General features: G+C 39.1%; 1 protein-coding gene across 2 annotated transcripts in view; it reads right to left on the bottom strand.

The window, feature by feature from the left end:
• Nucleotides 1-16,309, bottom strand: part of ahcyl2b (adenosylhomocysteinase like 2b) — a 38,914-nt gene that overhangs the window by 12,548 nt on the left and 10,057 nt on the right. Inside the window, exons 2-3 of one of the 2 annotated variants that reach the window (XM_017494529.3) lie at nt 609-717; nt 85-228 (exon numbers count right to left, since the gene is read on the bottom strand). In XM_017494529.3, coding sequence (XP_017350018.1) covers nt 85-228; nt 609-717 — 253 coding nt within the window. Of the gene's footprint in view, nt 1-84; nt 229-608; nt 721-16,309 lie in introns of both variants that reach the window. The other variant, XM_017494528.3, reaches the window with a different exon arrangement.

Consider the following 16,309-nt stretch of genomic DNA (forward strand, 5'->3'; position numbering starts at 1 on the left):
CCAAATTCTGAAAAGTATAACATTTTGAGATCAGGAACCACCAGCTCATATATAATACAGACAAAAGCGGTTTATCCCACCTACCTTGCTCAGCAATTTCTATCTCTCTGCGACCAAACTCAGCCTGCTTGATGTTCTTGATGCAGAAATCTCCATTGCCCTTGGAGTTCTTCTGCTGCTTGTCTCGAGGAGAGGTCTCATCATCCGAGCTATCGGTGTAGGAGGCAGCTGGTGGCACAAGAAACAGTGCATGAGCCAAAAATCCACTCACACTACTAATGGACCGTAATGAGGCATAATGTCGATGGTGTGCCCTCAACATGGGGATTTCTTTTTCTTCTAAAAGGCTGTTGTAGGCTGTTCTGTCAGCCTAGAAGATCCAACAAAACAAAGGGCCAAAATCCAACAAAACAAAGGGACAAAAATCCAACAAAACTAAGGGAAAAACCCTGAGACCAACATACAATCCAGATCTTCTGAGACACACCTGACCACCATACTTATAGTCATCATTAACTATAAAAAATGACCATACCCATAATTATCATTCATCATAAAAATCAGCTCTAAAAATGACTAAGTGAATGTGTCCGTGTATGATTTTGTACCTGAGCTGTAGCTATCTGTAGAAGACTGAGAGATGGAGCGAGACAGAGAGCGGCGTCCGATCTTGGTGGGCCGTTTGTTGAACTCCTGCTTCTGGTCTGCAAACTGGATCTGCTGCACAGTGGAGAAGAGGAGAAAGAATATGGATGAGACTAACAGCGGTGTTTACAAACAAACTAAACCCAGGACATGTCCCGAGCCCTAAAGTTGTTATGATTTGAAGCCTAGTCTAAAAATATCACACATCACAGCACAAATCAACCGTTTATATACCATGGTGTATATAATACATATACCAAAATTAAACCAACACACCTGAATACAGTTGAAAGACAAAGCTTTCTGATTTGACAGTCAAGTATTTGCGCTGATTTGGTTGAACATCGGCTGTTCACGTTGCTCAGGCCATAACACAGATTATTGACGTCTGTCAGGATGCAAATCCCTCAAAAGGTGGTCTGTATTAAAAATCACTGACCCCACCTTTAACTTTCTTACAAATAAAAACTGCTCCTCAGCATTGCTCTGGACTACTGAATCAATTACAACCTCAGTCATACCTGAAAGCCCAATATCTCAATGCTGGTCCACCTCTATGATCAGATTTACTTTTAAAGAATTTCGGAAACACTCTTCACCTGAAAGCCTAAATTCTCTGAAAACATTGTAGAAAATGTGCCTCGTCAGGGGGGAGGAGGACACACACAAACCGTTGGATGTGCGGGTAAACTGATGTTACTATTCATGGAATGGCAGCTGCCAGGAAGAGAACGGTGTCTGTGTTGTGAGGATTACAGTACAGCATACAGATAATGCCTCTGTTTACGACATTATCCGAATGAACAGCAGCACTCAAATCCCTCTGCTCCATCAAGTGATATTAAAAATGGCAGTCTTACATAAGAAGGCTGTGCAAACAGTACATCGTATCAAAGCCAGTGCATCATTAATCATTATCCAACGTAATCATCAATGACAATTAATGAATGACCATGTACACACTGATAGATGTTGGTACTCGGGGTCGATTTTCCACACATCTGGCTGAATGGAATAACCTCCTGATCAACAATTAACTCAGTGCACTGAGGAAAATGCCTTCTAACCCAATAAACAACCTGACGTTTAGTGTAAGTCCACGCTCGTCAAAAATACACTGCCTTTGGATGAAGCAATGGTTTGTGCTACATATTCAGAGGCTGCAAACTACTGCTCAAAGTATAGAGTTCAGGAAATTATTAAGCCTTCGTGGACCATCCACTCCATTAGCAATGCAACAGTGCTGAACGTCTCGGTCTAACTAACTGAAAATCCACCATCCTGTCCCATAAATGCTCAGCAGACTGGAAAAGTACAATATTGTATGAATAATAATAATAATAATAATAATAATAATAATAATAACAACAACAACGACAACGACAACGACATTGTCAAACTCTTGCCCCATTTTGCTAAAAAATACATTTATAAACCTAGCATTTTAAGGAAAACAGGGATAGCCTTGGTTTAGCTGGCAAAACAGTCTCAGTCATGTTGAAGCCCACACAGTGTGACACATTGAGCATCCAGCTATGACTCAACACACACAGTCTCTGTCTCACACGCATGTATGCAGAAAACCTTGACTTTTGGTATGCTTTGTGGAAAAAAAAGGGTTTTGACTCACTATGTGAGATGTGTAACACAATAGCCCAGATTAAACAGAAAGAACCATGACTCACGTGGAGAAAAAGGCCACTGAGAAACACGTGCATCACTGACGTTTCACTGTTAATGTTTCACAAAGTGGTAACTATAACTTTACCGCATGAACGTTAACACGGAGTACTGAATGGCTTCACAGGAACAAGCTTAGACATGTTAGTTTTTCATTCATCTTCAATCAGTGCTTTATCCTGATCAAGGTCATGAAGAAAGTGATAGAACGATATTAGGTGACACACACTAAACATATGACGCCAGTATGCCTAAGACTTTCCCACACACACACACACGTGTATACTGCATAAGCGAAATCACAAAGCATTTAGTTAAGACCTGTGGAAGTTCCCCATAGCTAGAATCAAACGTACACATTCGTGCTTTTCTTAACACAAACAGCAAACAGCAGATCAGTTGTGTTAACACAAAGAGCAGATCAGAGACGCTCTCATTTTCCAAGCTGCAACCTACAATTATACACCAAATCCAACAACCATCACCACAATGAATGCTGCAGTGTGTTCTCCACTAGCGTTAAAAATCTCACCAGCTCTGTTTGGCAGTCAGCCATTAACAGTGCTGACGCTATAGGGTTTAAAGAGGTCAGCGGTGCTTTGAGAGACTTTACTGAACACACACATAAGCTTTTGTCTACCCGCCTTTTTCCCCACAGGTCCGCCTCCACCCTGAGATCTGAACCCCACCCAGCAAGCCGCTCCTCTTACCGTTTTCATCAAAGGCTCGCTGCGCTCTCCATACTTCTTTTTCAACATGATTAAGGGGATGGAACTGAAGTGTCAAGAAGCACAGACCCAATGCTGACTGGGAACTTCACTCAAGGCCAATCCTGCCTGGTTCCGCTGCCAGTCCTGCACAATGCTCAATTGTTCTTTTTTTATACCTCTCCCATCAGTCCTTTTATTGTTAATTGTTCAAAGCCAGGAAAGAACAGAGCCGTTTGAAATTAAGAGTAACCGTGGCCTTGTTCGGCTTAACCAACGTTTAAATCAGGCTACAGTGTGTCCAAACTGTTGGTGTGCGCATGCTGAAAATTTTTCAGGTGAGAGTTTAGGAAGTGATAACAGTATTTTCATACCCTGGAGAGTGGCTCTTGCCAAGGATACTGCCTCCACTACAGGCCCTCAACAAAGCAAGAGGTCAAAAAAAGCAGGATGTATGAGCAGGAGGTGGCAGGTCATGCTGCTTCAGTAACCATGCTATAGGACCTTAGTGAAACACGAAATGCCAGGTGTCACTTTAAAAGGATTGACTGGCTGGTTAAAAGTCATCTTTAAACCAAAGGCCCCCACATGCAGCTAGAGAGGAATGAGATTTTACAGTCAACCACAAGAAACAAAAGGTTGAAGATTTACCATACATTTACCTTAAATGATTCAGTATCAAGTTTAAGTATAAAAAAGTTTATTTCCCTTGTAACACTGCTAATTAAAGTGCTTGACTTTCTTACATAACCAACAGCATTTAAGATATGCCACACCACTGCTAAATCTTGACAGTAGGTTAATAACCTAGCTAAACATGGGGAATGGCAACCAGATTAACAAGAACTATTTACACAATCTTTCAATGGAGAAACCCTGGTTGTACAGACATACTGCTAAAAACACACAGACAAACCATGTTTACTGCTATTGAGCTACTATTGCAGAGCAAGGACCGGGACATACATTGTTATTCAGAGCATTTAACTGGACAATCACATAGGTTTAGGTATGAATCATTGACCAATTTTTATTGTTTTCTCAGAAGTAATGAACTAAAAAAAAAAGAAGAATATTTCCAAAAGTATTCTTGACCAGATATCATATTGGTGTCCATAACACTAAGGGAAAGGCTCAAAAAGCTCTACAACCCCAGTTTTGATTTCAAGGGCACTTCAAATGCAGAAGGAGAAGCATTTTAAGCTCTGATAATATGGCTGGATTTGTGGATTAACAGAGAAAATCTCCATTTACCGCAATACAAGAAAAGGTCATATGTTACTACAGACGGATAAAGGCCTGAGCACATCAAAGCACTGAAGTGAAAATGATGTGTTCTGGAAGAGGGTGGGAAATGCGTGCGTGAGAGAGAGAGAGAGAGAGAGAGAGAGAGAGACAGACAGCAGAGGAAACAGACCTGCCCGAGTACACACAAGCATACAAAAACCACAGACTGAGGGAATTTGTGCAGAATCATTAGTAACAGAGCATCGAACATAAGGGAGAGCATGAATTTCCCAGGCCTGCATTAATGTCTGTTACACTCACCCAATTAGAGTTACGTGTTTAAGATAACACTGAAACAGAGCATGTTATACATGAGTGAATGTGATTCAGCGTTCATGTGGCTGAATTCCCGATTTAACCCAGTTCAGCGGTGGTCAAATAATAAATTGGTTCACTGGGCAAGTGAAAGCTGTTCAAGCTTTCACTTTATGTTTTTGGATTGGCATAGCTAACATAATCATTTCCCTTAGTCTATTAATGCATTTAAATAGCTAATTAACTTGCCATGTTACATTATGTGACCATCACCCTCTTCTAACAAAGTTTAAATGTAGCACATCATGCTTTTGGGTGGATCAGGTGGTAGAGCGGGATGTCCATTAATCATAGGGTTGGCGGTTCGATTCCCGGCCCACATGACTCCACATACTGAAGTGTCCATGGGCAAGACACTGAACCCAAAGTTGCTCCCGATGGCAAGTTAGCACCTTGCACAGCAGCTCTGGTACCATTGGTGTGAGTACGTGTGTGAATGGGTGAATGAGACACAGTGTAAATCTCTTTGGAACCATTAAACTTAAAAAAGCACATTATAAGTGCAGATCATTTACCATTTTGTCCTCAACAAAAAGTCAGCAAATTGTTGGCCAAAGTTATGAGAGTCAGGGTTCTCTTCTCAAATAGCACATAAGATATTATTTGAGTCCGGCTAACGTCTTCATTTTCACACAACGTGTGCTGGCCTACGAGTATGAATCCATTGACCGCCAACATCACCACCATAAATTATCCATTTGGGTACAAGAGTAGAACCAAGCAGTTTGCCCAGAGCTAAGGATACCAATTCTGGTGTGAAGACTATAGGTCATGTGCCAAGGGAACACTTTGTTTAGGAGTCAATGGACAGCAGGGTGGGTGTAATTGTATAGTATAATGACTCCAACAAACAACAGTATAGCTCTAAAGGCTTTACGTGGTCATTAAAGTGTTCTATTTACTAAAACAACCAACCGGACACTGGAACAAAGGAATACAAAGAGGCAGGTTTAATAAGTCTTACTTCAGAGGTCTGCCCTTTTTAGTCTGGTGTTTGGCTTGTTCCCAATCAATGGTGCAATAAGCTCAATCTGGTGTGTTGGAGCCACGTAAATCCCTACAGCGTATTCCACCACCAGAGAATGAGAAACACCGAGAGAAAAGTTATATCCCCCAACAGTTTATTCTGGTGGAAATGAACATAATTAGCGCTTTCAGCTACTACAGATTTAATACAACAATCCACTAGGGCTGGGCGATAAACTGATATAATATCGATATTGTGACACATGATTATACGACACACTTTTCTAATATCTCGCTGGTATGATGTATTTTTTAAATTTGTTTTTAATAATTACAAATTAAATGGTACTGAATGGATGCCGTTGAGTCAACTTAATTTTAAAAAACAACTTTTGTCTTTGTAGGAATTAAATTACCATCATAGACAGTTTAATGTTTGTTTGTTTATTTTACTAGTTTTACAGACAGTTTGTTAGCTAAATCATATCTCATATAATGATATTTTTGTCATATCGCCCAGCCCTACAATCTACTCTCTCTCTCTAAGTAAACCGAGCCTCCTCATCTACGGGGAAAAAAACCCACCTCACATTTACAACAGGTGAAGCAAGATTAATAAAGTGATTTTCTAACACCCCCTTCCACAGAGACACGTGAAATTAGCCAACTACATCTTTTTGAATGGTTTCCACAATTTGCCTGTCAATATCACCGTTGCTAAACTTAAAAATCTAGATAATTACTGGTCACTAGTCATCCTCACTAATCATGCCCTTCTGGACGATTAATTGTCCAGAAGTCGACTGGGTTCCATCCCCAAGAGTTTAGAGCAGTCACATTTCATTATTCATCAAGAATCAGTTTCCAAGAGGCCACAAAAATTAACTTTACAAAGATTCTCATTACTAACCAAACCTGCGAAGAATCTGTGACTGTACAACAATCTCTCCAAACTAACAGTGGGCCCATGCTATAGCCTATATAAAGAGCATGTACACTCTATACATTCAGAACAGCTGAACTGCAGTGCCAAAGGTTAAGAGGTCAAAAAACACCCAATGTCATGCTGTGGTTAGAGAAAATAAACAGTACACATATGGTCAAAATCTGATGGTAGATACAGTGGGAATGTGAAAGAGGAACAGAGAACTAAGCAAAAAGGATCTTGCAAACTAATGGATCCACTCAAGTGAAAAAAATAATAAGGAGAAGAATTTCTCACTTTTTCAGCTCCTCATTATGGAGCATTTGCACTAGCCATTACTTATTCATTCTTGTAAGTATATTGTTCCTGTAGCTGTGGTGGAAGGCAGAATTGTTTAACTTTCTTCCTCCTGGTAAGCGGTTCAATGTTGCCCGTCTAGTCAGCAACTAAAGACACTGGCAACAGTTTGTGCTTGTACTTTCACTTCCACAAAACTGAGATTGGACACTTACAGCACACTGAATCATTTTGGTCAAGATGTCTACGGTTAGCATGGTTAAGGAAAATGGGGCGCTTTTGCAATGCGATGTCAACTAGTACATATCACGTTGGTGTACGGTGACTAAGAATACGAGTGGAAAAAAAACAGGGTGGGGTCCACCTTTGGGTTGAGCCCTGGACATCTGAAATGAGCTAGTAGAATAAGGTTTGCACAAGCTAAGCTACTGACTGGCCGAGAACATACGATTCACACTTGAGTTTTTCTGATTACTAGGCTTGTTAATGATTAATTGACAATTGAAGAATTTAGTTGACTACATTATAAAATTGAAGAATTTCAAGTCTTTGATTAGGCTACATTAAATAAAGTAATTTGTCATGATTTTCAATTCTGCACAATATAATTATTATCAACAGAATGCAGCAATATTTGTGTAAAGCAGGAAAAGAAGCAGTGAGAATAGTGTAATGGGAGAATAGGAGTCTTGGGTTGGGAGAACGTTGCGTGGAGTTCGGAAATACTAGAAAAAGGTCAATCTGTATACCTGAACATTTTTATGATGTGCTTATTTTTTTAAATAAAAGAACAGTAGGTCTCTGGATTTGCTCCTTGGAATGTTTCATCCTAAGGGTTTCCATCTGCATTATTTCTGTTAACTAAAGCAACAAGGAGTCCAAATTAGCACAAGTTGAATTTATACTTCAGCTTTGAATTTATGGAAATTTCATTCAATTATCTATAAAGATATGTTTAAGGGGAAAAAACATGGATTATATTTTATATAGATTTTGCATGCTGTGTTGCATTCATCAATAATTAACTGTTTGTTCATGTTAGTAATAATAAATCAGGGGAAAACATACTTTTGCATACCTACTGGATATTTTTTTCTTTGCCTGCAACTATTAAACTAAGGAAATTGGCAAGAATTTGGACAAGATATTGATTCAAAAAGACAACATGACATTAGTACAGTTTTAACTAGCTTGATCTTTCCAACAATAAAGCATTAAAAGGAGTGAACAAGGCTCAATTTTTAATACTGCCCTCCCAAAAAAAAGCAGCGCAATCACACCTTTGGTATATTCGATTGATTCGAAACCGTCTTTGTAAAATTAAGAAATAACATGCAGTAATAAAGCATTGTGTTATTGGGTTAAACGTGTTATACAAAAACATGTGTGTAAAATAATCCCTCTATGTTAAGCGTATTCTGTGCTCAGCTGTAGGGTAGGAGGGTGCCACATAGGTCGATTAAAAAAACTTTAATGCAGAGCCATCTGATACGATTCCCCGCCATTAATAAAACAAACTTCCTCTCTCTTCTGCCGAGGGATGCCTCTTGATGCCGAGCATCAGCTGTGCTTTGGGGTGAAAAAAAAAGTCTGTAATGTCAATAAGAGCCTTCATGAAGCAGTATTACAGGACTTCTTGCTACAGGTTCTCAAATCAACAGCAACAATCGCTGCAGATAAAGATGCCTACATGCAAATAGTGATCAAGACGTAGATTTTAAGCTCACAAGAAGTGTGAGTGAATCACACATGCAGTTAAATCTAAAACTAGTCAACTAAAGTCTCCGATCTATGATACAATCCTAGAAGATATCCTGTTCCAGTCTGCAAGCAACTTGGGACTTGAGATTCGTACACCAATAGGACAATGACCAAAATGACCCAGGAGTGGATCAAAACCAGAACCTTAACGTGATTGAGAATCTTGAAAATGACTTTAGTCTCTATCCAATTTGACAGAACTTGAACAATTTTGTCAAAAAAAATGGAAAAAAAAATATCAAGAAACCTAGTCACAAATTTTAAAAATAAATTTTGCTAATTCAAATGTTAGAGATTCTGTAAATCAAATGATAAAATTCCCAGTGAAGCCTGTTTCAAGTCCAGATTGCAGCACTAAAAAACATGGAAAAGAAGGGGGTGAATACTTATGGCAAACCATTTGTTTCGTGTGCATCACCACATTCTGTTTTTAACTATACTCAATATAGCTTAATTTGCATCACATAACTTTAACTTGGCTAAATCCTAGTTCAGACGCTGAATACAGGAAGAGCAAACTGCATCGTACATCATGCAGAATTTCAATAAATACTCATTGACTTGCTTCATCTGCAGCCCAATCTCCTCCGTCCTCCTTGACACAAACGGTGTTAGAACACTTAGAAGGTGTGTTCTGGTGGGGGTGGAGTTAATTTCATGGTCAGAAAACAAAAAGGCCAAAAATAAAGAAACTGACATTCCATCCACCCATCTTCCACACCGCTTATTCTACACAGGGTCATGGGGGAACCTGGAGCCCGTCCCAGGGGACTCGGGGCACAAGGCAGGGAACACCCTGGATAGGGTGGCAACCCATCGCAGTGCACAACTGCAAGCGCGCACACACTACGGACAATCTAGAGTGTGTGTGTGTATAGAGTCACGATTTCCCCACGCACAAAGTGCTGGAGCACACAGTGCACTCTGAAGCCCAAAGCACGAAGGTGCGCTTCCAGGTTTGCATTTGACATTGTTTACTTGATACACATGCATCTGTTATAGTTTATGTCCTGTCTCCACCCCTGTTATATAATTGGATGTCTCCCTCACATGTCCTTGTTAAATACAGCTATTTTATGTTACACGCTTGATTATGTTTGGTATTTAAACCCCTCGTGTGTCATTGTTCAGGTGCCAAGCATTGAGTCTTTTCACCTTACCAAGCCTTTGTCCTGTGTTCTCGTTTCAGGTTATTTGATCCTGTTTCTAGTTTCTCATTGTGTACTTTGTCTTGCCAGACTTATGCCCGTTTGCCGATCACCTGACCCTTGCCTGTCTTTGTTTATGCTTTTTGCCTTGCCCTTACCAATTCTTAATTAAATTCTAAACTGCATTTGCATCCGCATATCTGAACATGGCCAGAGCCATATCACCCTGCAGCTCTCGCCTGGTTTCACACTGAAGCTAAGCAGGGTTGAACCATGCCCCAATATAGTGACGGGGACACTATACTGTAGAAACAGCATGGCCTTTCGGATGAGACGTTAAATCGAGGTCCTGACTCTCTGTGGTCGTTAACAATCCCAGGACACTTATCGTAAAAGAGTAGGGATTTAATCACAATGTCCTGACGAAATTCCCCCATTGGCCTTTCTCCATCATGACCGCCTAATAATCCCCATCTCTGAATTGGCTACATCACTCTCTCCTTTTCACTAATAGCACTATGGCTGCCACTGCATCATCCAGGTGGATGATGCACACTAGTGGTGGTTGAGGACATCCCCCCCATACGAGGTAAAGCACTTTGAGTTTTTAGAAATAAAAGCGTTATATAAATGTAAGGAATTATTATTATTATTATTATTATTATTATTATTATTATTATATCTTATATTCACTATATACATTATATTCATACATATATACACACACACACACATATATATTTATATTTGTGTAATATATATATATATATATATATATATATATATATATATATATATATATATATATATATATATATATATATATATATAGAGAGAGAGAGAGAGAGAGAGAGAGAGAGAGAGAGAGAGAGAGAGAGAGAGAGATATATTACACATACACACACACACACACAAATACATACATATATATGTATATAATATGTAAAAATATTTTTTTAAAAATCCATTGACTCTGGTCACTAATATTCAGCATCAGAGGACAAAGGCCATCCTTTGACTAGAACGGAGCAGCGGCTTCAATAAAACCCTAAGTGCACTCAGGTGGCTATAAACCTGTTCCTGTGAGCCAGTTCTGAAAACCTTTGCAAATGCACCACGTGACAAGAGGCAATGATTGTCTTGAGGCTTGTGGATAAAAGCTTCTATTTATGTGCCAGATGGTGTCCCTCTGAGGCTCTGAGTAAGCACTGAACAGCAAGAGTGTGATGTTCCTTCAAGTCTGGATAGCACTAAACATGTCTTCTTATGATGTGTGCTACATGTGCAGTGGTGGTAAGTATAGGAAAGCAGACGTTCAGATGCAGGAATAAATGCTTCAGGGGGGAAAGCTCCTGCTGAGTCCTCAATGGATCAAAAAGAGTGGGGTGATCATTTATGAAGCTGTGAAAAGATGAGAAAAATGTCTGTCAAAGATGGGCTAGGAGAAGTAGTCGGTCAGTCAGGGTAAGGGTACAAAAAATCCTGACTTTTAAAAGAGAATCAGCCTTCGGGGTTTTTCATCCCACAGAAGTGAATATGCAGAACATGTACACGGTTAATTCAGAGAACTCCACACTGGCTCCAGATCTGCAGACAGGATCATATTTACAGCTGAACATATTCTGTCAGAGGTCAAACACACAATGACTTTTGAAATGGTACTCATAAATATGAACAAAAAAGTATGTATTCATATGTATATCAAAATAAAAACAAAGTGTCCAGAGACTTATGTTTCTTCACTGTATTAAAGAAATTAAAACATCATATCCAAGTATCGCTGGCACATCTGAGTCCAGCATGACTGTGGTGTTTTTCCCCCCCTATATACACACTCAGTTATGAAAGGCAGAGCAAACCTAATCATCTATGAATCATATTGTGGAGATAATGCGATTAACACTGAACACAATGAATGTGTTCCTGATAAACCTTGGACAAACCCTTCACTGTAACCCCATTAACTGTAAACATGCCAAGTATGAGTATTTTGTTGGTTTAAGCCAGATTTACACCATATAATGTTGAGAACAAAATCACACACCGTAAAAGTATTCTTTAGTCGCAAGTTATACGCATAATATGATATAATCACTGACTGATTTAGTGCCACTTAGACTGAAGATGTCCAACAAGTTCTGGAGGCGTCAGGATCTTTCAATTAAAATCTCATTGTGATCACTACTGTGGCACTCATCTCAAAGCCACCGGCAGGAGGCTACAAATATGGTAGTGGCATTGGGGAAAGTCAATAAAACGGACGGACGGACGGACGGACGGACGGACAGACAGACAGACAGACAGACAGACAGACAGACAGACAGACAGACAGACAGACAGACAGACAGACAGACAGACAGACATATACTTCTTAGCTCACTCAAGCCCAATTTGAAGAATCTTTCTAGTTTCCATGACCCTCTTCTTCTGCATGAGCCCAGATCAAGCTAATTGATGATGTAAGACTTATGATTAAAGGAAATTAGTATAGGTCCATAGTTAGAGGATTTTTTTTTCCCCCAGAAAAACACGGCATGCTGTTTGTTCTATACACTGGGAACAAAAAATGTACATGACGTAAACTACTATTCCATCTTATGTGAAACGGAGACATTTAATGTTGAGCCACAAGCTACTGGTTTCATGATTAACACAACAATTAAATGATGGTGAAAGGATCTACTGATAGACAAGTATTGTTCTAAGCAGGTATTTTATTCACAGCTACCAGGATATTAAGAAGATTTAACACAACTGCTCCACCCAAGATCAACCCAAGTTCACCTAAGTTCATGCACACAGCTAATTCAGTCTTAATGACTGAATTCATGGCAAAGTGTTTAGGCCTTTGAAACATGACATTCTTTCAGGAATTAGCGTGAAAGAGGATGAAACTTCTTCCAGTAGTGAAAAGGCTAATGTTCCAACAGAAGCCAAAGAATCTAGTGGGGCATGAGATACGAGTCAGGGCATGAAACGGGAAGCCTCGTGTGCTCATTTATCCACACTGAGAAGGATTTTTAGAAAGATGAGAACTATATATTACATGTTTCCCTCACTGACACTACAGCCACATTAAATGTTAATCATAAACAGTCCTTTTAACACAAAAAATACCAAGTTTGGGTTTAGATTTTACTGGAAGAACAAAGTCCATATGCTAATCACTGAGGACAGAAGAATTAAAATGTGATTTTAAATATACTTTTTTTTTTTTTTTACACAAATAATTTCATCACAACATATGACTGAAAGTCAAAACTGCAAATAGGGGGATTCAAATTTAAACAAGGTACAAGTTCATATTTTTGAATATTCAATAATTTCAGATAACTTTCAACATTCCAAAAATAAATGTGACTATTATTTAATAGTAATCTCGAGCATGCAGGATTGATCTGATGCAAGAAAGTTTGTCAGTGTTGAGGAGGCGTTTGGCTGCCTGCAGGTTATGAGTATTTCGCTCTTTGCTCACTGCGTGGTTGCTATGCATCAAGCAAGTCTAAACGCTATTCAACAGATGCTGCTGTTTTATGAAAATATACCACAAAACAGTCAAAAAGGCAGAATCACTCTCAGCAGTGCATCATGATTTTTATTTATTTTTATTTTTTTTCTGTGTTGTACTGTTAACACATCACCACACGGTATTTTACCTCTGTGTCACAGTAAATGTATAAATCATTCGGTGCTGCACAACACTCCTGTGCAACTGATGCATCTTACCCAGACACACGCTGTGGTCTGTCTCAGCAGTTGAGCTTTCAAAGGTAAACAGCAAACGAAGTCAAATTTGGGTTTGATTAACCTTTAATTATAGCTGCAAAGTGGAAGATTCAAAGCTGCCCCTTCTCTCTTCAGCTTCTCTCTCTGATCACGGCTGTTATCCTGTAAAAACACGCGAGACAAGGAACATGACCCAAAGTCTTTATGGTTAATGCGCTGGTCTGTAAAAAAAATCATAAGTCAGCCCCTCCACGATTTATCGGCAAAACTTTGCAATATTTGCAGGAGCTTGCCATTTTTTTTTAAAATTACCTCAGATTTGGGCCAAGACACATCATGTGACATCATCACAACACACCATGTGACATCACAACACGCATTCAGTCAATGCCCCTTCGATTCATGTGCATCGAATATGAGTACAGCTAAAAGGTCTCATTTACCAACAAATATCACTGCCAAAGATCGTGCAAAACAATTTCACTAATTCGAGTAATTTTCTGAAGGGAAAAAAGAAAAAAAAAAAAAAAAAAAAAAAAAAAAAAAAAACCCACACAAAAGAAATTTTCAAAAATTCTGCGGAATCTTGTATGGATTGATAAGATAGCAATAGGGCACAAAATGGCCTCCAAAAGAGACCAAAAAAAATAGCTCACTTTACCTTTGCCTGTAGTTTGGCTATTATGTCCATTATAATGCTGGGGACTGAGAGCTGAAGTTATAGTGAAATTACAGGTTTGCGTGGGCATGCTACTGAAAATAGCGTTTTCCTTCATACAGAGATATAATTATGTTTAACACACTGTGGTGTGAAAGTCATGTTTAGTCATGTTTTTTTTTTTTTTTTGATACAGCAGCAGTTCAAGTCAAGCGTGGGTATAAAAACATGTAGGTATAAAAAGCTTTAGGCTATAGAGTGAACCCTGTCTAACATGCAACTTAACATCCTACTGAGGAGTATAAAATGCTGAAAGTGCCCTAGACATGTACAGTAGTTTCTGTATAGAAATGACCAGAGCCTTGCAGAGAGGAAACCGTCTAGACGGGAGAGTGTCTCTATTGTAAGAGTTCTTTGTGACGCAGCATTTTTAAAACGAGGTCTCATCGTGAGTGGCTACATTCCTACTTATACAGTTCAACACAGTATAATTGGAATCAATATATTCCTGGACAAAAATTAATCGATTTAGAACGAACAAATCAATGTTATATGTAACTAAATTGTTGCTGCCACATGTGAGAAGCAAGCAGACTCATTAATGAATAAGGAGAAGAAGAAAAAAAGTGGCTGTCCCATGAAGGGACTACACTGAACACAAGTAACTATGCTTTAAGTCAAATGGCCAAGCATATGAGTTTATTTTATGGCAAGATACACGATCGCGTTTTGGTCTTCTGGCATTCTAACAGGTAGTCAGTCAACTTGTCGATTAGCAAACCTGCAAGCCACAAAATGTCAACATGTTCTCCTGGCAGCTTAATGACCAATGTAATGAAAGGACCAAAAAATTAAACAAGAAAGAACTTGACGTTAAGGGAAAGCTTAGTCCTTCTTATTAAAAATTTAAACGCTTAAAAAATGATCTTAAAAAGTACTTCAAACACGAAGGAAACTACTGAAGTACAAACTATTTGACCTTGATGTGATCTTGACCCTATTTGGATCAGTCCATCGGTTACAATGAGAAGGATCATTCCAAATAAATCCTTCAAATAGTCAACTGCTCGCTCGAGATATCTTGCCAAGCAGAATTTCAAACAGACGGACAGAACAAAAGTAATACACTAAGCGAGATGGCTTGTTGAATGATGACATATCAAACTGAACTACAATTTAGGAGTCGATTAAGTTAATGCTTATTAAAGCAACACTTCACTACTCGATGACTGGTGTATAAAGCAAAGCTAAATAAACAATACCCATCACACAGCATCTACAGGAAAAAAAGGTCCAACTCTCCTTCCTATCAAATGCTGTCTATAAAAACCACCCAGCTAGACATCAAAGACATACTGGCTTTATTTCATTGTGTCCTTTTTTTCCCCTCCTGTTTTGAAGTGTACTCGTGATAAAGAGCAAGTACGTCACAGAGACGCCACTCAATCAGCTTATCAAGTCCAACCGTGGAGACGAAAGCTCTTGTGCACTGATCTGCTGTACAAGAGGAAATCTGGAAGTTATTCAGATGAACAAAGTACACACACTTATCCGCCTAGGAACAAATGGCTGGTAACAATTAAGTCATAAAGACAATAGCCACCCATTTTCCTGTGCGCAAGCCGTCATAATCCAGCAATATATGGAGAACAACAGGGTCATGAAGTTGTTACAAGGGTCAATGTGATAACCCGGTAAAGTTCGACTGCATCAGTGGGATTCGCTGTCAAGTACAGCAAGTCGAGATGTGTGACAGCAACCAGCCATGAATGTGTAAATATGGAAAGATATGGGGTCAAAAGCAGGGAAAGTATACAGAGCCGGACACTTTCTGCGCTTTACATAGTTATTGTTTCATTTCAAATCCAATGGCTCAGACTGCTGAACGTTCGTGCTTGGTAAAAATTACTTACCCGGTATCAAGCCAATATTACCAGTCTGGTTCTGCTCAAGGTTTCTTCCTCGTATCATTTTAGGGGAGTTCTTCCTTGCCACCGTCGCCTTAAGTATTCAAGGCTTGCTCATTAGGGATAAACTCACACACTTAAAATCTGTATCCTGTGTTTATATGTTTCTGTAAAGCTGCTTTGAGAAAATGTCCATTGTTAAAAGCACTATACAAATAAAATTGAATTGAATTGAAATACAAGCAAAGTGATACATCAACTAGAGAACAATACTAATAGTGTTACCA

The sequence above is a fragment of the Ictalurus punctatus genome, chromosome 19, assembly GCF_001660625.3.
Source record: "Ictalurus punctatus breed USDA103 chromosome 19, Coco_2.0, whole genome shotgun sequence".
Taxonomy (NCBI): Eukaryota; Metazoa; Chordata; class Actinopteri; order Siluriformes; family Ictaluridae; genus Ictalurus; species Ictalurus punctatus.